The 19,222-nt window shown below is 46.7% G+C and overlaps 1 protein-coding gene across 4 annotated transcripts; it reads right to left on the bottom strand.

Annotated features, from left to right (window-relative positions):
* Positions 1-952: 952 nt before the first annotated feature.
* On the bottom strand, positions 953-18,920 carry LOC310905600 (cystine/glutamate transporter-like). 4 transcript variants are annotated; one of them, XM_083852109.1, is made up of 14 exons: positions 18,883-18,920; positions 18,656-18,765; positions 15,531-17,958; positions 13,545-13,671; positions 12,683-12,798; positions 12,077-12,202; positions 9,694-9,793; positions 9,563-9,607; positions 9,240-9,363; positions 8,840-8,943; positions 6,976-7,072; positions 6,187-6,336; positions 3,211-3,385; positions 953-2,325 (listed from the first exon to the last, which is right to left on the bottom strand). In XM_083852109.1, the coding sequence occupies exons 3-14, from the start codon at positions 15,724-15,726 to the stop codon at positions 2,261-2,263; spliced, it is 1,425 nt and encodes a 474-aa protein (XP_083708235.1). In that variant the 5' UTR covers positions 15,727-17,958; positions 18,656-18,765; positions 18,883-18,920; the 3' UTR covers positions 953-2,260. The 4 variants fall into 4 exon arrangements, 3 of the variants coding, with proteins under 3 accessions (XP_083708235.1, XP_083708234.1, XP_083708233.1); XM_083852108.1 differs by lacking the exon at positions 18,883-18,920 and having other exon boundaries at positions 15,531-15,801; positions 17,854-17,958; positions 18,656-18,876; XR_014589144.1 differs by lacking the exon at positions 18,883-18,920 and having other exon boundaries at positions 6,187-6,274; positions 18,656-18,876.
* Positions 18,921-19,222: the final 302 nt, after the last annotated feature.

Raw genomic sequence — 19,222 nt, forward strand, 5'->3', positions numbered from 1 at the left:
ATGTTTGCATAGCTCTGCTCGGAACAGCATAGTATCCTCTCTAAAACAAACAACTTGCCACAACCTGGAGACCTGAACACATTGTAAACTGATACCTTCTAACTTCTTTTTTTTATTATTATTATTACTTTTAACTGCAGTATCTGCCATGGAGCTGTTGAACCTCAGATTCCTGCTGTCAATGTAACAGCAGTATTAGAAGTGTCTGCATTTTAAGTATCTGACAGGTCTTTGAACAGACATTCTACATCCCTGCAAGATAAGATCCTTTTCCTGCACAGTCAGCAGAAGCTCCCAGGTGTGGTTTCCCTACATTGTCAAATAATTTATCGTCCATTAAGAAACCACAGCCCACTTATTCTTCCCCCCACAAATTTCAAGTCTCATTCCTGTTTTCTCTTCAAAGGAAACAGATGGAAAAAATGATGTTTCACCCTTTCTAAGTATGTATCTGCAGACACAAAGCAGCTCTGTTGCAATTGCAGATCACTCCAAGGTTTGACAGAGGAGAACTGGTGCTACAGCGAGCTCACAGGGCTCTTACAGCACAGGAACAGGCTGACAGCACCTCATGTTTCTACCTCAAATGCAGAAAAATCCCCCAAACCAGCATGTAAGGAGGTGTACTCAGGCCACCTTTGGATGGTGGGGCTCCCCTCTTCTGCACGTTGGTTCCCCAGCCACAGACAGGGCCTGAGGGGGCGCAGCCCCTGCTTGGGAGCCCAGAAATGTTTCCAAATCTCACTTCAAACAACACTTGAAGGCAGTACCTTCTTCCCTAGGTTGTGATGCTTTTCCCAGGAAGTCTGCATTTCCTGTTGGACAGCTTCCAGCAGCTTGTAAACTAGTTCGCGGGGCAGGGGGAGGATGAGCCTTGCAACTATGCTATTGCTCTCACAGCTCGATTTAGCACAAGAACAGAAGCGGTCTTAACAAGAATAATAATTCTCAATTGCTTAAAAAAAAGTTCTAATTATTTATTTCCAAATCTTGATAGTGCATTTTACAAGTTTTGGTAGATTACATTGGTTTTGTAAATGCTACTTAGTTTTCTAAGTACATAAATGTTCGATACAAAAGGTTAAAAATGCTTCACGTTCTGCTCTTCCTCTCTTCAGGGGCCATCAGACAAAGCCCTGTATGCTACTTCCGATCTTTTAGGAAAAGATTAACTATTTCCAATCACTTAAGTGTTAATTGTTCTTTTATCTGGACATAACTTTGCAACATTAATAATATAATCCAAAATAACCCAACAACAGAAACATTTCTGCTGACAATGGTTCACGTGAGCATTTATGTATCGATTCAGCAAGTCATTTGACTGTAGATTTAAAGTTAAAGCTCAGACATGAAGTCTTGAATGTCTTCTTACAGCACCAAAAGATGTGCTTACGAAGGAATCTGCCCAAGACTCATCAGTGATCTTGTCCTCCTACAGGAGAATTGTATTTCACTGGAGTTGGGCCAAAATCTCAATTTTTCAACTTCACTAGTAGTACCAGGTGAGGAATCAGAATTTATTCTGTCCTATTCTTGTAGATATTTAGATTTATTTTTTTTTTTACTGTGTCAGTACATTTTGAAACATCATTTCAGAAAAATAAAATTCAAAATTGAAACATTATTGTATAAGCAAAATAAACTTATTTTCCTTATACAATTATCAAAGCAAAACATTCTAACTTTTCTTTGTTAATGATTTGCTCTTCCTGGTGAAGGAAGTTTTAGCCTCCCACCTCCTACTTTCCAGTTCATCTACCTTATTTTTAATTTGCTCTCCTCATCCATTTCCCTTTATAAAGCTTCTACACATCACCATTTCCCTTGACTGCTACAAAGCTTCAGTTTGAAACCTGTGTTTGGCTTGCATGTGGCTGGGCTCTTCAGTAGTTCTGCAGTAGGATCTCTTCCCCTATTTGCCAAGTTAGGAAAATAAAAATAGTATATATTTTGCTGAGGACTGGGCTGGGCCACAAAATGAGGATCTTTGTTTCAAAGACACTTTGCAGGTAAAGAAAGCTCGTTTCAAAGAACTAGATTGTTCTGTTAAAAAAGGAAAGGGCAGAAGCAGATGTGACAGGCTCATCCAGATCCTGACTGGCAAGTTTAGGACTGCTTGCAGCAACGTTTTGGCTCAGGCTCATCCTCATTTGCACTGATTAAAAGAATAAGAGCGTGGCCTGCTTTTTGTAGGATCAAAGGTATCAGAAATGGAGTAAGTAGATTTCATCTTCTCCTGTAAGTTATGATGGTTTCCTCAGTACGTCTTGATTTCTTGTTGAACTACTTCCAGCAGTAACTGCAGCTTCTGCGTAACATAATCTGAAGGGAGGAAAAACAAAAAGGTTTAATCTGAAGGACAGCTTAAACTGGGGATGAAAATCAGAGCAACACTGATTGATGGAGCATTTTATATTAGCAGATCACTGTATCTGTTTTCTTTCTTACTATACTTTTTTTTTTTCTGTTCACTGGTTACCAGTACACCTCAGCACAACACCAAATCCAAAGAAATCAAGGCTCCTAATTGAAGTTATAAACTAAAATCAAAACTGGGCTCTTGTTTCAGAGTAAGTCATTGTACTTGTGCCACCAGGGCTACACCCAAGCTAAATCTATGCCATACATGGGATGGGGAGATGTCTTTCATTTACACACCCACATCTGTGCCCAAAACTGTACTGTTAGACAAGCTGCCCCATCACCAAAGAGCCTGCAGGCTGCATCATCTTTTCCTATCAGTCCTCTCCCCAGCCTTTCAGCAAATATGCTTGGGCATGAGGTTACAGTGCCTGGCTCTCACCCTCTCCATACTCACTTTTGATCTTTTTGCTCAGTTTCAGCCAAATTTGACAGAGGTTCTGATCACACAGACATGATAAAGATATGATAGCAAAAGTGATCCTCTTGGTTCCCCCTGTTGGTAGACCTCAGCCCTGTCTTTTCTAAAATAATACGTTAAGCTGTTTTATCCGTGCATTCACGAGCCAGGCCAGCCCCACACAGCACAGCCTGCCCCTTCTCTTTGGCTGTGGAGGCTGCATCCCGGAAAAGGCAGGGAAGGGGTGGCAGGGCTTGTGACTGAGGTTCCACGAGGTCTGTTGGTCACAGAGCGATTTGTGTTAGAGATGAGCACTGGCAGCAAACCAACATCCCTACCCCGAGCGTGCTTGGGTCCAGGATGCTGAAAGCCAAGTGCATACTTACAAAGCAGGCTACGGCAGCGGTTTGACATTTGCCTGTGGATTACGAGGTAGTAGACTGGAAAGCCACTTAACACCATGGTGCATCCGATGCTAATGTTTACAGGGTCTGAGTAGAAAGACATTGCCACTGTGAAGAGGCAGATGATGGTAAAAGAGACAGGAATGAAGAGGGGGACCTGGGGAAAGAACACAGGATGCTCAGGCAAAACCGATCAGCCTTCATACACGCCAGCACGCACTGTATTCTCTCTTCCATTTTAGAGAAGATGAGAAAAGTCACATATCTATCCTGTGCACTATTTCAGTATAAACAGTCGTGAGCGAGTAGGATGCATAGAGGAAAAGTTGACTTGTATCACCCTGGGAGCCCAGTGTGCCCTGAGAGGCGCACACCTCCCTCTACGTGCATTGATATAAACCTCACCTCATGTGCACTGATATAAACCTCACCTCATTCGCAACAAGACGCCAAGCCAGGGTCAACCAGACCTCACTGCTCTGTGAACATACAGCACATGTGCATGTCCACACACACCTCAAGCTTGCCACCTGTGGCAACTGCTAGTGGAAAATCTGAAGCCGTGAGTAAAATCCCTTAGAAACAAGCCGTTCTTTGGCCATAACACTTGTGACTCATTTTGAGCTGCCTCCAGCTCGCCTGAGACCTATAGTGACTGAAACAGGATAAACCAGACACTCAACCCCATAGCACTTGCATCAAGAACATGATTTTCAATGACACCCTGATGAAAGACCAAAGTAGCTCTCAGCACATCAGCCTCACCTTGTTGGGTGAGCCAACTTATCTGTATTATTTGGAGAGTTATTTGGAGGACCGTAACAAATAAGCTGTGAAACACTCCCTTAGTCCCTAGATCCAACCAAGCCAAGTTACTCCTCGCCATAGCTGATAAAGGAGCTGCTGATCTCACCTAGGGTGAGGATCACATTTTGGATGCTGACCATGCCGAGCTGAGAGAGATCAGTTGCTCTAGCGATGGCAGCCATCCAGCCACCAAACTCGCGTGCTCCTGCTGCCTTTCCAGCCGGAGCATCCCTTGCCAGGGTCTCCTACGTGCGTACATTCACACTGCACATCTGTGTGAGAGGTGCGTGAGGGGGCTGCTCGCTCCTCTTCCTGGTGTTTTCTTACCATTTTTAACTGAAAATGCTGTGGGGGAAAATTACCAGCACAGCCACTCACATTTTTTATTATTTGTTCTCTGTAAGCAGGCTAGCGTCAGAAGAAGAAATATTTCTGACCACTGGAGAGCAGCACATGTACACATCACATTCACTCAGTCCTTCGCTGTTGCAGATGACTGTATTTTGGGTTTGAAGTGGGCATAAAATCTGGGGAGAGGGAGGAACAGACAACCAAACTGCCAGCATTTCCCTCACTCATTCTATCTGTTCTTAGGAAGCATTAAAAACCTAAACCTCTATCTAAAACAAAACGGGGCAAACTCCCAGAAACTGAAAATATCACCAGTACTATCAACTAATAAGCTTCTCCCAAGCAGGCTGGTTGGCTGGTTTAAAAGAAAAAATTAAAGCTTTTTAAAAAATCTGGTTCTGGGTGAGTGCATGAGCACAGCCAGCCAACAAGCTGGGAAGCTTCAAGGTCTCTGCTAAACACACTGTCTCCAGCAAAGACCAAGAAGAAAAATTACCCCAAACTTCGCATCAGGCCTCTCTCGGCTTGGGGAGGAGCCCTGGGAGTGGTGGAAATCGTTTCTTTCCCCTGAGTTTTTTGCTGATCAGCTGCCCAGTGCCTGTGGCCTTGGAGGTCTCCTCTCCTCCACAGGAACTGGCTGGAGACACCATGCAGGCGCGACCGGAGAGGGGAACAAATTGTGCACATGATGAGCACAGCCCCGGCCAAATGCAGATGATCCGGCAGTGGGAGAGGTGTCCCAAGCACAACCGGGGCTGCGAAAGCCATGCCAGCTTCTCCCACCGACACAGGGGACCGGCTGCTTCCCACGGGCAAGACCCCAGCAGCCACCTGAGGGGCCCAGCTGGAGGCCAGAGAAAGGCACAAGGGGACAAGCTGCCCCTTGAGGAGCAGGGAATTGAATCTCCTTCACCTCCTCACTTCCCTCTGCCCACTTTTAATGCCTCTTGATGGTTATGCCCACGGGTCCAGTGCACCCCAAAAGTGCTGGAGCTGTACATGTGCACACATCTGGACGTGGCATGCATCAGGCAGCTCCTCAAACCCCACCAGGCACCTGTGTGCTTAGCACAATCTGCATCCCACAGCGGTCACGTATGGCTGTAGGCTCACTGAGCCCCCCCGCCTCCCCGAGACAGGAGGGCAGGTCCTTCTCTAGGTGCCACGCCATCCACTAGCTGCTGTTAGCTAACAGCTGAAGGAAATGTTTTGTGTTATACACGCACACACTGTACACATCCTCAGGGTCCGTAACAGCACAGAGTTGTGCTCAAGCTGCTTTACGCTACACGGTATTTTTGTGCCGGGAGTCCATTCCCTGTAAGTCAGGTCTGCTCCCAGGACTCCTCCGGCAATTCCCTTTTCCCCCAAGCCTGACAGCTTTCTGCTTCTCAGCCAGGGCAGAGACCTACCTGCCACTGAAATCACATCCAGGAAGGGTCCCCCTTGCAGCTCAGGAGAGGTGAGCATGGGAACTGCTCACCTACCAGCTCCAGCCCAATACCTTGTCCCCTGGAGCAGGCTACCACCCCCTTTGGCTGCATCTGATGACACCACGTAGCAATGTTTTTATAGGGTTTACCAAATCTGGCCATTTGGGCATATCAGCCAACCTCAGCAGCTCCCTACATGCCTTACTGAGCAATAGGGATTGAGGCTCTCAGAGCCTAAAGGCAATCACAGCCATGCAATGCTCTAATTCTTAGCAAAGGATACAGAGATGGAGAAAAGAAAAAAGAAAGAAAAAAAAAAAAGATTGGCACGTGTGTCTCTGGCTGTCAGACACACGCCATGTGTTACCTTGAATGGGCTCTGCAGCTCTGGGTGACGGCAGCGATGGACAATGAGACCGAGGGTGGCTAATCCTATGAAGAGCCATCGGGAAAAGCTGAAGAAGTTCATTAGATGGTAGATATCTCCGATACACACCATGGTAGTAACCAAAGGGAACTGAGCATTGTGAAGATGAAATACAGTCATTAACGCCTTACTGCAGTCCTCAGACTGGAAAAGGTAATATGGATCATCTCCTCCAGCCCCCCTGCAATCGCAGGCAGCTACTTCACAGCCCCAACATTTCTGAGGTCACCAAACATGTTACAAAACCCTGTCACAGACTGAAGATTCCCATCAAAAGTCCCAAATACAAAATTGCAATATGCTACAGAAAGGAACAATGGAGATCTACAGCAACCCAAACCTGAGAGCCTCTCCATAAATACTCATTTGCTGGATTTCCACTGAGCCTGGGAATTTCAGTTTTCCAAATAGCCAAAGCCTGGGGGAGACGATAGGAAACATCAAGCAGTAACTGTGGCAGATGGTGGGGACAATACTTGGAAAGAACACGTTCGAGGCAGTAAGGCAGGGACTTTGGGGCAGCAGGGTTCAGATCCCACTACCCGCACAAGGGGACGTAAAAGTTTACAGCCATTTCCAGTGTTCCACTTTCTTCATTTTTTGGAAGCTCACTTAGTGTCTCGATACCCTTTAAAGCTCCTCAGCTTCTCCAGGTTTGCAGATTGCCAGACCAAACAAGAAAGCCAAGACTGCGAGAGGAGGGCATGTCAGACAGTCAGATCCTCTTACCATTAACATGACAGCGGGAAGGGGAGTATGTCTTCGAATGTGGATCATGGAGAAGAGTGGAGGCCACTGCCCTTCCCTGGAAGCCACAAACAGTGTCCTAGAAAAAGAGAGGGAGCCCTATGCATCAGCACCCCACAGTCACACTAGAAATGAAGAGATCAATAGCTGGACTGACCGAAAGCCACAATGCACCCCACCCACACGTCTGCTATTAAAGGCCACAGTTCTGCACTTAGACTCACTTTTTAGAGGATTTGGGAAAAAAAAAAAAAAGTCTCCAAAGATTAATTTTGCCTAGTTGTCCAAGCACCAATTAGCTCGGCACAGACCCCACTGCTGGTACTGTCCCCACGGGTGGCCCATTAGCAGAGACCTTTGGGCAAGTCCAGAGCGACCATGAACAAGGTCAGGCTGGAAACAGAAACAAAACAGTAGGAAGCAGAGGGGTCACAAACCTCTGGTCTTTGTAAGAGAGGCTGGTGAGTTCATGAAAGGCAACTGTCAGCCTTGGTACCCACTCCAACAGGAGACTGAGCTTAAGACCCTGGAGGGCCTGACAGGCCAGGAACAAAACATATATGCATAGATATAGATATATAAACTATATAGAGGTATAAATGCACTGCAAGCTTCTTAAAGAAGAGAGGGTTTTCAAGCCTCTGGCCAGTTGTTGGACAATATAGTTTATCATCCTCCAGGGAGGCCAGCTACACACAGAGCCAGCTACAAAACGACAGCGAAGAGCTTCTTGCCTTCATCCCTCCTTTAAACCGTGAAAGGGCAATTAGGGAGAAGGCATTGCATCCAGTTTTATAAACTTAATATCCACAAACTATGCCAGAGCATCAGCTGGGCTGGAACAGAGCCCAAAGCAGCTGGGGCATGAGTATATAACTGGTTTTATTGCTGTCTCTGTGGTTTTGCTGGGGTGTGGCTGGCCAACAGCCAGGGAGGCCCCATCACTGTTTATACGGCCTTTCTGCAGTCATTATGTTAATGACGCCAGGAAGGGGGAGAGAAGGATGACAGGGACATGAAGAACCTCCAGGGACTTCCCATCCTCCAAGAAAATTGCTATCTAGAGGAGTTAAGTGGGGGGATTCTCCCCACTGTATTCAACACAGGACTTGAAGGTAGTGGATCAAATAACTCATTAGCTCCTGTGCTGTGAAAGATCCCTTTCATATCAACTGATTTTTCCTTTTGCAATCAGAGCTGTGAAATGGAGCTGGCCCCAGAGAGTTTGCTCAGCTCCCCAGGGACAGGACAACACACTTCTCCATGAGCTCTGCCCTCCTCTCCGGTTTCAAGGCTCCCACAAGGACCCGCAGTGTAGTAGCCAGTGGAGCTGGCAAGATGGTTTTTTCATGGAACAAAGTTGAGCCTTGACTATTGCTTTGGGAGTGGCCTGGCCATGATAACTTTTCAGTGAACTCAAAGCAAAGTCCCCCAGGGAGCACTTGCTTTTGGCCAGAGATCCTCACAGTGGAGGGACCCTGTGCCCTGCAGCAAAGCAGCTGGGTGAAGCCAGCAAAAGATGGCTCCATTTCACTGAGCAGCTTCCAGTGTCAACAAAGCTCATAGTTCCCCAGAAACATTGACATTTCACTTTAAAATGAGGGGATGGGGGGAGAGGCAAAAAAATCTTGTTTTTATGACCAGACAGACCTGGACAGAAAAAGGAAGCGGAGACCCTTAGACAGCCAACAGTGTCCTGTAATTTACATACTGGGAGTCAAAGGCCTTGATTTTCCCACAAGAGTGCCTAAAATGCCATCAAGAGGATGGACAGGTGCACAGGTTACTGGTGCTTCCCTCTGAGTCAATAAGCCAAAAAAAAAAAGTAACATCTCAGAGATCTGACCTTGAAAACGTGAGGATTCCTCCATTCATGGTTCCAAAGCAGGACAGCGCGACAAGGACCGGGACCACTGAGATAAGGCTTCTGCAGGCCCGCTGCACAAAACTCTGGGGGAAGAGCAAGCATGACTGTAGGAACACATGGTGATCTCTAGATGACATCAGATTCAAGAGAAGGAGTAAAATATAACTCATAAATCTTGCCTTTTCTACTGTCATCTGCAGGTTCTTTTTCATTATCATTTAGGAAAGACTAGAAGTTACTGTTGTCCAATAATCCAGAGAAATAACAAAGCAAAAAGGCATGTTATTAGGAAAACCATCTCCTAGACCTTTGCCATAACCACCCCCTCAGCAGAAGCTGACCACACTAAAGAAAGATATCAGTAGGGGTGACGACTCACCACAGCCACAGCTGGAGAAGCCAGAACATCTTGTGTTCCCAGGGCAGTGTAATAGGAGACATTGGTGAGCATATACCCCACAATGACGGTGATCACAGACACAATGACAGCCAAGGGGATGTTTCTACAAGAAAGGGGAAGAGAGGCACACAATGAACAAGCCGTTCCCCCCTTGTTTTTCATCGCATTACTGCAAATTGCAGCTGGCGCTGGTTAGGTGAGCCCACAGACTTATTTCTTCCCTTGCTGTTTGCCAGCATTAGGGGAAGCGGTGGTACCCCGGAGGCTGGCACACTAGAGCCGCCTGCTTCTCCCAGCCTTACCGTTCAGGTCTGACCAACTCCTCACGCACAAAGCTGGTCTGAAACCTGCACAGCGGGGAGACACAAGGAGAGAGGTTGAGCCAGGTGTCAACGCAACGCACCACCCACCAGGTGCCCTCTGTCACACCTACCAGCCTGAGTAGGCGAACATGCCTGCGTAAAAAGCCAAGGGCAGCTTGTCTGGGACCAACGACTGCTTGTCAAAAGCATCCTGGAAGTTTTCGGTGTGGCCTACAGAAGAGACAAATGACAGATACAGAGCAGGGAAACGTCAGGGATGGACTTCTTTCCCATGGGCTAACATCCTGCCCAAACCTGGGAGAAGCGGCTGTGACTTCCCTGGAGCCGGGCATTTGGATTTGTTTCATTGCTTTAATTTGTGGTGCTGTGCTGACATGCAAGCTGCATACACAGTGACAGAATAAATCTATCTCCTGACCAGCTACCGGAGAAATTTCAGGAAAGGCAATGGCAGCGTCTGTTTCTCCCTTAGATAGCGCCTGCTGTGGAAATGGGAGATTGTGGGGACAAGAAGTTCTCCCGTCCTTTTTTTCAGCCTCAAAGCGATTCCCCAGGTTGAATCCCTCCTCCCCATCCCACCAGCAGCTGGACGCTCGCTCTTTTTTGATGTGGCGCAGCCAGCGAGGCAGCAAATCCGGCTCTCACCGTGCTCCCCCCGGCCCTGCCGCCAGCTTGCTGACCCCGGCCCCACGCTGCGCAGAGCATGGGAACCAGGGGGGGAGGCAGCCGGCGTGGGAACAGCCCTGCGGGAGGGGAGCTGGGGACACAGGGGGCAAAGCAAATGCAATAATAAAAACTAGAGGCAGCTCGGATAAACACCCTGTTTTACCAGCTCCCCGAGTTTTCCTAAAAGCGCTTTGCTTGAAATGAACCTTGGCCAGCACTGAGAAGCAGAAGAGAAATGGTCGTTTTTACAAAGCTTGTTCAAAAAAAAACGAAAAAACATCAAAGTCGGGATATTGGTTATGAGGTATATTTTATATCAAACTCAAAAAAAAAAAAAAAAACAAAAAAAAAACAACACACCAAAAACACAAGGAAAGGCAAGGAAAAACACCTAATGGCCTCTCATTTGAAGGAAGAAGACAGTCAAAAGCAGTTATATTTCTAACATTTTGAAATCCAAGTGTCAAAAAGTTTGGATTCCACATCTATATTCAGTTATCCATATCAAAGTGTCTTTTCATATCAAAGTGCAGAGCTCATGCAGTTGTGTCTCTCCAGGAAAAGGATGAAATGACACGGAGCACGTGGAGAAAATCAGGCCACATCCACAGAGGTGCCTCTGCGAGGAGCTCTGAGATGACACTTGGGCATCCAGGTGTGAAAAGCTAGCCCAGAAAGTCTCTTTAAGAAACCTGAGTCAAGGGGAAGGCAGTGGCAGAGGAAAGGACAAGAGTGTGACTAAAGAAAACAGAAAGGCTGGGGAGTGAGGCTAACCAGTTTAAAAACAAGCACAAAAACTAAGTCAAAAAGAAAATGGACTCGAAAAAAAGCTAAACTAGAAAATGGAAGTGGGTCTATTGGGGTAGTCTTTTTATATTCTAAAATGACTGCCGATAAGTGATGTGACATAAAAAGAATTTACGGTCTGCAATATATTCATGAGTGATTTAGAGTCCCCCACGAGTCATATTAAACACAACCTGACATACTCGGGTCTCTCCACAGATTCTCTCTCCAGATGTCACCGGCACTTATCCTTCTTGCCGGAGGACGGGTGCCAGGGCTCCAGATTGTCATTTGAAGGCATTCCTAATAATAATGGCTCGGGATTTCTAGCTGCAGGGCAGTCCTTCATTTCAGAAGTGTTGCCCGCCTGAGGGTTTTTTTTTGCACGTTCAAAGGAGCCAGCTCCAAACATCAGAAAGAAACACAAATGTTGAGCCTACTGCCTCTGTTGTTCCCTCTGCAGAGGAAGGAAATAGTGTGAAGCCATAGTGGGCTTCATCCCTTGGCTGTGAATGCCAGGGGCTTTTCTACCGACTGAGGCTTGGATTAAAGCCAATAAACCTGTATCAATCCCAGAAGACACCACTGGTAGGGTTTTTGTTATATTTTTTCCTCTGCACGTGAGCATGAAATCCTGCATGAGTCCATTGTAAGCGTACCGCCTTACTGCCCATCTCCATTAGGAGGTAAAAAGCATCAGCTGAAGCCACAGGATGGTTAGAGGTGCAGTTACCAGGGGGCTGGTAGCCCCTTACACAGCTGTGACAGGCTCAGGTCACCAAGGGATGCTGTCACATGTCCCTGCTATCCCTTGCATTTATGCTGCTTTCGAAAGGTTTGGAGCCACACTGACAAGTGGCTGGCTGTAGGAAGGAAGGCATCAGCAGAGGTGGGTGCCTACATCACCCTGGGTGGGTTCATCTCCAAAAAAACCTTTGGAGAAAGCAGAGCTGAGCCGGGAGCATCGGCCCCAGCGAGGTGACACAGCTTGAAGCCAACAGCCCCTCTCCCTCGAGCACCCTCCGTCGGCCACGCACCTACCCTGGGCCAGCAGCATCATCCCTGGCACGATGATGAGCACGAGCGCCAGCAGCTTGACGATGGAGAGGGCTGTCTGCAGCCGGGCGCTCCAGGAGACGCTCCAGGAGTTGAGGGTGAGGACCGCGTCTGGAGAGGAGACCACACCGCTGCAGCCCACGCCCAACACACGTAGGGGAAGAAAATAAATAAATACAGGAATGCTCCCTGCCCGGGGGATGCTGAGGATAAGGCTGCATCCTTACAGAGAGGGTGTTCAGAGTGAGAGCGAGCAGGCAGGGTGCTTTCACGGCTGGGTGCAGCACACGAGGCCTACAAAAGCCTTATGGCCTCAAACCAGGCAGCCTTTGCGCAATTACACGTGAATAGTTTCTACCCCTGTACTTGGCACCATCCCCTCAAGACCCTCAAGATCCAGCTAGACAATAGGGATGCCATTGCTCCTTCTTGGCAAACACAGGGGCCCCAGAGCAGCTCCTTGGAGCAGGAAGCTTCGAGTGGCCAAGGAGGTAGCACAGGACACCAGTCCCAAAAGATAAAGCCCTGTAAGCACCCCGGGTCCTGGGCAGAGAGGCCCCGAGACTGGCAGTGGCATGAAGGTGTACTTACAGTACCCCAGGAGAGAGACGAGCTTCACGGCAGGAACAGGGGCTGCACAGGGGGCAAAAAAAGGCTCCAGCAGGTAGCGCCCGAACGCCAGCGAAACCACGGCGCTGTTGGCAGGCCTGGTGAGGGGAAATAAGCACAGCATCAAACTCTGGTCCATGGACAGCCAAAAAATACCACGAGGGAAAGCTGTGCACAGCTGGGGAGGGAGGGAAGCTTCCCACCCAGCCTAATCCTGCTCCACAACGTAGATCCCATAGAGTCTTTTTCATAGGTTTTCTCAGCAAATGGGTTAAAAAGCACATGCTGCAAAAAGGTTAATTCTTAGCTTGAACGCAAAAGTTGAGATTAATCATACAGAGCAAAGCTGTGTAGTTCATGTGTCCTACTTCATCCCAACATACATGGAGGACAGGCTGTTGGAAGGGCAGGATTTTCCTTTTTCAGGTGGAAAGAAAAGTCATTTACAATTTTCTAAGTTATTATTAACTCAGGGCTAAGCCAGAAAGTTTTTTTTTTCCCCCACAGAAGAATGTGAGAAGTTTCACAATAGAATGAGAGGATCTGAAATGAACCTGGCATCCACTCCCTGTCACCAAAAATATATCACAGTTCTTGGATGATAACAGAGCTGCCAGGGAAGAGGAGAGAGATTCCTCAAGTACAGATCACGCTGAACACATGTAACTGTTTGCTCATTCTGTCTTCCTCCTTTTATTACTGAAAGTCTTTAAAAGTTTTTCAGATTTTTTTCCTTTTTCCTTTACAAACTGCTTAGACTGTTGCCTGGAACCATAAATTAAATAAATATTTTCTTAAATAAATCAGAACATCCAGCAAAGGGCAAACAGACAAAATCTCTTACCTGATAGCAAAAAACTCAGCCCACAGAAATAAGAAACTTGGTAGAGGCCCTAATGTCTCCAAAATGTAGATATAATGTCCTCCAGACTTGGTGATCCTTGTTCCAAGCTCTGCATAACACAAGGCACCTGGAAAAGTTCGGGTATAAATGAACTGAGTAAATCATCCCTTGGATACTCTTTTCTGTATGACTTCCAGGGATTGAAGGAGTCTGTTTAAAAGAAGTGGTGAACTAGAGGAAGAAAAGGGGATTTTAGCAGAACCACTCTTTTCCTTATTCTAGTGTGTTTAGAAGAAAGTTCACTGTTTTGTCAGAAGGAAGGAAATTTTGTTGCCTGGTTAATGATACAACTTGTCCAGGGAAGCTGTGTGGAAGTGTGTGTGGAAGAAACACTGCACTGAACTACGAGAGACAGCCTTTGACAAACGTCTTGGAGGTTCGCGTCCCCTCATCTCCCCTCTCAGCTTGGTGTAACGGTGCTCACAGGGTGGCTGCAGCACTCAGCTGACCGCCAGTGGCTGCCCTGACCATTTCAATCACATTTCTGATCACGGACCACGTTCCCGTGTCCTTATCTTGCACCTTCACATCTTCATTTGAAGACCCCAGAGAGAGGACCTGGAAGGATATGTCTGAGAAGGGAGACCTGCTACCGATGGAAAGCACGGCCCTGATGCTGCAGAGCAAGGTGAGCCTGAGGAGACAGCTTTAAAACTTCCAGGCAAATGGAGAGAAACCTTTACACCTCTACCTGTGCCTCCTGCTCCTGCAGATCATTCGGGTCACACCACTGGTGAGGGCCCCAGTTTTTCCTGCCACTCTGCCGGTGAGCTTATGCTGAATCCCTGTCCAAAGTCTTAGATACAGGCAGAGCCCTCCTCTCATTTATCCCAGTGGGTTTCTTTACATGCTTAAAGCTTGTGTTTAAGTGCTTTGCTGAAGTCAGGCTACAGAGCTCATACACATGTCACACTTTATGGGAAAAAAAAAAAAAAAAAGCATGAAAGAAAGCAGGCCATTTAAGTATCCAAAAAAAATGCATCAGAAAAATGATCACAGGAGGTCACCAAGCTGACAAAAGCGAAGAGAAAACCAACAGATTCAGCTACAAAATGCAACAACTCGACAAAGAGGCTACAAAAGACTGCCACAGAGAGAGAAACCTTCCCAGCGCTGAGGCTGGGCTATGTGGCCAGCACATGCCTTATCACTTATCGCTCTGCTCAGTTAAGAGGGACTCTTTGCTCACATTATGCTTTAAGATTTTCCTTAGGCAAAGTATATCACTCCCCAAACAGCCATGCAGAAGCTGCATCCCACATGTAGGGTAAAGCAGCCTATGCTCAGCAGCACAATGTGAAATACTGGTAGGCATATGCGAAGAGCAAGAATCATGACTGTTGCCAGATTAACAACTGAACATCCCAATTTCTAAATGTCACAGTGCCAAGGTGTTTTATCCACATGGAGTATTTCTCCTTTCTTGTTTTTCTTTTTTTTTTCTCTTTTTTTTTCCCCCCTCAAGTTGTAAAAGTGGAAGAATTTTAAAGTCACTCGCTGAAAATAAGGTTCAGATTTCTCCCCAGAGCTGAGATCTTGCACTTCTAACAACACCTTTAAAGCATTTCTGAGAAGAAGGTGCTTGTATACTGTTAATGAAGGAAACTGAAAGCCATGGCTTTTACCCATGGTAACTGTAAGAACTGCATTATTTCAGAAGAACCAGAATGAAAGGCACCAGGAACTGATCCGCTCCATCTCCTCGCTCCGAGAAGAACCAGGCATACCCGGACCCCTTCTGACAGACACCCACCAACTCTGTCAAAGGCCCCTGGTGACCCCCAGGCTTGCTAAGCATTTGTTTCTGCTACATTCAGAATGGGGAATTTTAGGTCTATTCCGCTCCCGGCTATTTATAATACAATTTTGCTGGCTCCCCTCACCTCCCAGGTGCTTAAGCAAAGGCTTACCCAACTCCGCACTCACCAAACATTGAAAGGAGCCCGCAGGCAAACCAGACCACCAGGGAGAAGCCCACAGTGCCCGAGTTTTTCAGCACTCCTTTCGGGGAGATAAAGATGCCGCTGCCAACCATGCTGCCGATGAGAAGCGAGAAAGCCCTCAGCAAAGTTATCTTTTTCCTCAGAAAGACAGCCTCCTCTTTTTTCTTGTCTTTCCCCATGGCTGCTCTTCTAATCCCAGGGGAAGCTCATGCATTTAGGAGTTATGGTGCCTCTCAGCTGTCCTCAAGGCTCACCTGTAAGACAAGGAAAGAGTTAGGGATTTGGGTGTCTTCTTTTTTGGACAAGATTTTTTGCAGCAACCTGTCAAGATCTGTTGATTCCTCCTCAGCCACTGGATATAACCAGCAGACAAACCACAGTTGCATATAATACACCCAGCATCATCTCACACCACCACAGCTCCTGAGAGGGACTGGCAGCTTTTTCTCCCACTTCTGCCAAGGAGCACAGGGCATTACAGGTTGCATGGCACACTTTAGGACATGATTTCCAAAAGCAACTTTGATGTCCGAAGAGAGGTTTGCAGCCCTGGTTGGAACTTGCCAGGTTAGGAGTTAATTTATTGGGAACTAATTTGGGTGAACATCGATATCGGCACATCAGCAGAAAAACACATTTCACATTGCACACCTAATAATCAAGACCTTGAGGGTCAATTTTATTTATTTATTCTTGGAGGAGCAAAGAGCCCTGTTAGCTGACATACACAAATGTTTTAAGCTGTTTTAATTTCCCATCCATCCTTGAACAAACCCCAGTTACAGCCTTAACGTGAAGGCTTCACTTTATCAGTGTTCCTTAATATAACACCAAGCCTTTTCACTATCAGATCACTGAAGAGCCAAGAATAAATATTGCTGTCTATTCTAAGATAGAGGACTGTCACTGATATCAGAAATGCTGTTTCTACTATTAATCCAAATCCCTTCTCAGTAAGAACAGCAAGGGTGAGGAGTTTTTCCAAGAAAAGAGAGAACTTCAGGCGCTCCAGGGATCTCAGAAGCTGACCTCAATCCAGCCCTTGTGCTGCAGCAACCTCCTACTTCATCACCCCAGCTCTCGTTCCCCATTACTCAGTGGCCCTTCCCTGCAGGGACGGGCAGCATTACAAGCTGCATTTCCAGTCAGTAAAAGAACAGACACAGAGGCTACAGGCTGTGCTCAGGGTCAATTTGAGGCAAGGAATCAGCCTCCAGCTTCTCTGGGCTCTGGGCTGGTGCCCTCAGCGAGAAACTCTCCTTTCGCTTAGGTAGGTAAGGCAAATTCACATCAGTTAGCACAGTCTAATTTGCTGTAACAAATATGTTTGTAGTTAACCTAACAGCCAGGTGGACATTTTACAATGCTAATTAACCCTGCTAGAGTAGACAAGATGGGTCTGGAATCATCTGGGTCCTGTCCTCACCTGCCACACATCGCCTCCAACACACACTGCATCAGTGGTTTTTGCATTACTCTAATGCTGTACATCACGGGTTTAGCTAATACTTGCCCCAACCCCGTGACTGTGTACTATTGCAGAGCGACACTGTACATGAGAACTGCATTTTCTAGATTACTTGCATTTTTTAATAATTGTATTGGTGTGTTTGTGAGCGGGCAGTAGCACATCTAAGAAGCCAGAAGTTATTTTCCTGATGGGCTGTATTTTCTGTCCATAGATATAAGTGCCCCCACACCTCTGCAGGGACGTTTCCCATTGCCACTCACCCACGATACCACACTGTGCAGTCCCAGCATAACGGAGGGCTTCTGTCGCATCTCCCCAGTTATTTCCCCTCCAGGAAGGAGCAGGGTTATCGCTTTCTCCACACACATATGAGCAGCACATGTACAAAGCCCTCTCATTCCACCAGCTTTAGCTGCCTTCTCTGAGATCACGCCAAGCCTGCACAAGCATCTTCTCAATCAAGCCAGCCAAGCTTGGTTATTAAACCCCTAATAATGAGTCCCGGAGGGCTCCTCAGGCTGGGCTAGGCCACACCAGCATCGCCTGGTACCGCAGCCCCGCTCCCCAGAGCCTCACAGGGCTGCTGGAGGCAGGGGCTGGGAGAGACCCCAGCAGCCTCCCGAGCCCTCAGCTGCAGCAACCTCACTCTAATTAATCAGCACATGTGAAACACTGCTATCGTCTGGCATTTCTCAGCAGAAAGGAGAAATACAGAGCATTTGTTTGTAAGGGTGATGCACAGACAGCTCCCCGAATTAAAACCAGCATGAAGAGAGGTGTTTTGTGCACAGATATGTCTAAAACGCTATTGTGAGAAAATTAAAAGGGCACTTATCTGTTTGGCTGGGTTTTAAACCAAGCAGGTGCATTTGCAATCCATCAGCCTCCCATTTCTTGCTGGGATCCCCAGGCAGCAAAAGGCTGTGTCTCCTCACGGGCTCTGAAATTCCACAAAGAAGGTGGGGGGAGAATTAAAAAAAGAGAGAGAGAAAGAGAGATCAAGTCAAATTTGCACACCAGGTTAATGATCCAAAGTAAATACCAAACTCCATACTTCTGTCCACATGCCTCTTTTTTTTATATATAAACTATTGCCATGCAAGAGTATTTGGAGATAAAACAGTCCAGCACAGTAAATTTCAGAAAGGTGAAATCTATCAGGATTTGTTCCAGAAGCTGTTGAAGGAGTGGAAGGAAAAAGAATGAAAAAAAAAAAAGGAATAATAATAAGAAAAAGAGTAACAGAAAGCTATTGAATAGCACTTCAGAGACACCTAGCAGAGAGCACCGCCTGGAGAGCCCGTTCCTGCCTGCTCTGCTTTCTAGCTAAATTCCGGCACGAGGCACATTAAAATGCAGAGATGTTAATCCTTGTGGCAGTGCCTAAGAATATTCACAATGTGCTTAGCACGAAGTAAATGCACAAAGCTGCTTTTTGTTCACCCTTTGACTTAAACTACAGGCTCAAATCCTTCTCGTGCAAAATGCAATACCTTTGCGTGAGCTCACCAACCAGCAAGACTGGAGAAAAACAAACCCATTTCACAACTTTTCACACCTGCTGGTCCTTTACTCAGTTGTTCTTTGTTTTTACGGATTTCTTTTTTTTTTTTTTTTTTCCAAGCCATTAATCTTACCTTGCAGACACTGCAGCATGGATGGAGATGAAGGAGACAGACATAAAGGGGAAATCGTATTTGTTATTTGTGGTGGTGTCTAGAGGCCCCAGCCGGGAGACGGACCCATCCTTGTGAGCACACAGAGAGAGTAGATGTTACTCTGCTGCAAAGTTATCCATATAAACAAGCAAGTTAGACAGAGAAGAGGAGGGAGAAAGCATCATTCCCAGTCGGGGAGCTGAGACCTAGAGCAAGTAATGACCTCCCTCCTATCATGCAGGAAGTGGGTGGCATCCCTGGGAAACGGTTCATACCTCCAAAGTCCCAGTTCAATGACTTACCAAAAAAAAAAACCCCTCAGCTACCAGGGAATAATCCTAACTATTTACAGCTGTATTTTCTTTGCCTGGGCCTCAATCAATACAATACAGCCAAGAACAGGTTAACCCCTTCCTTTTCATACGGAAAAGATCTAGGCATCAAACTGTTCTCTGCAGTCACACTACTTTTTTTTTTCATGCCAAAAAATGTCACACCAATTCAATGTCCACTACAAGGCACAGGATCTAACTAAATAAAATCAGC

Source organism: Anser anser (assembly GCF_964211835.1).
Source record: "Anser anser genome assembly, chromosome: 1".
Classification (NCBI taxonomy): Eukaryota; Metazoa; Chordata; class Aves; order Anseriformes; family Anatidae; genus Anser; species Anser anser.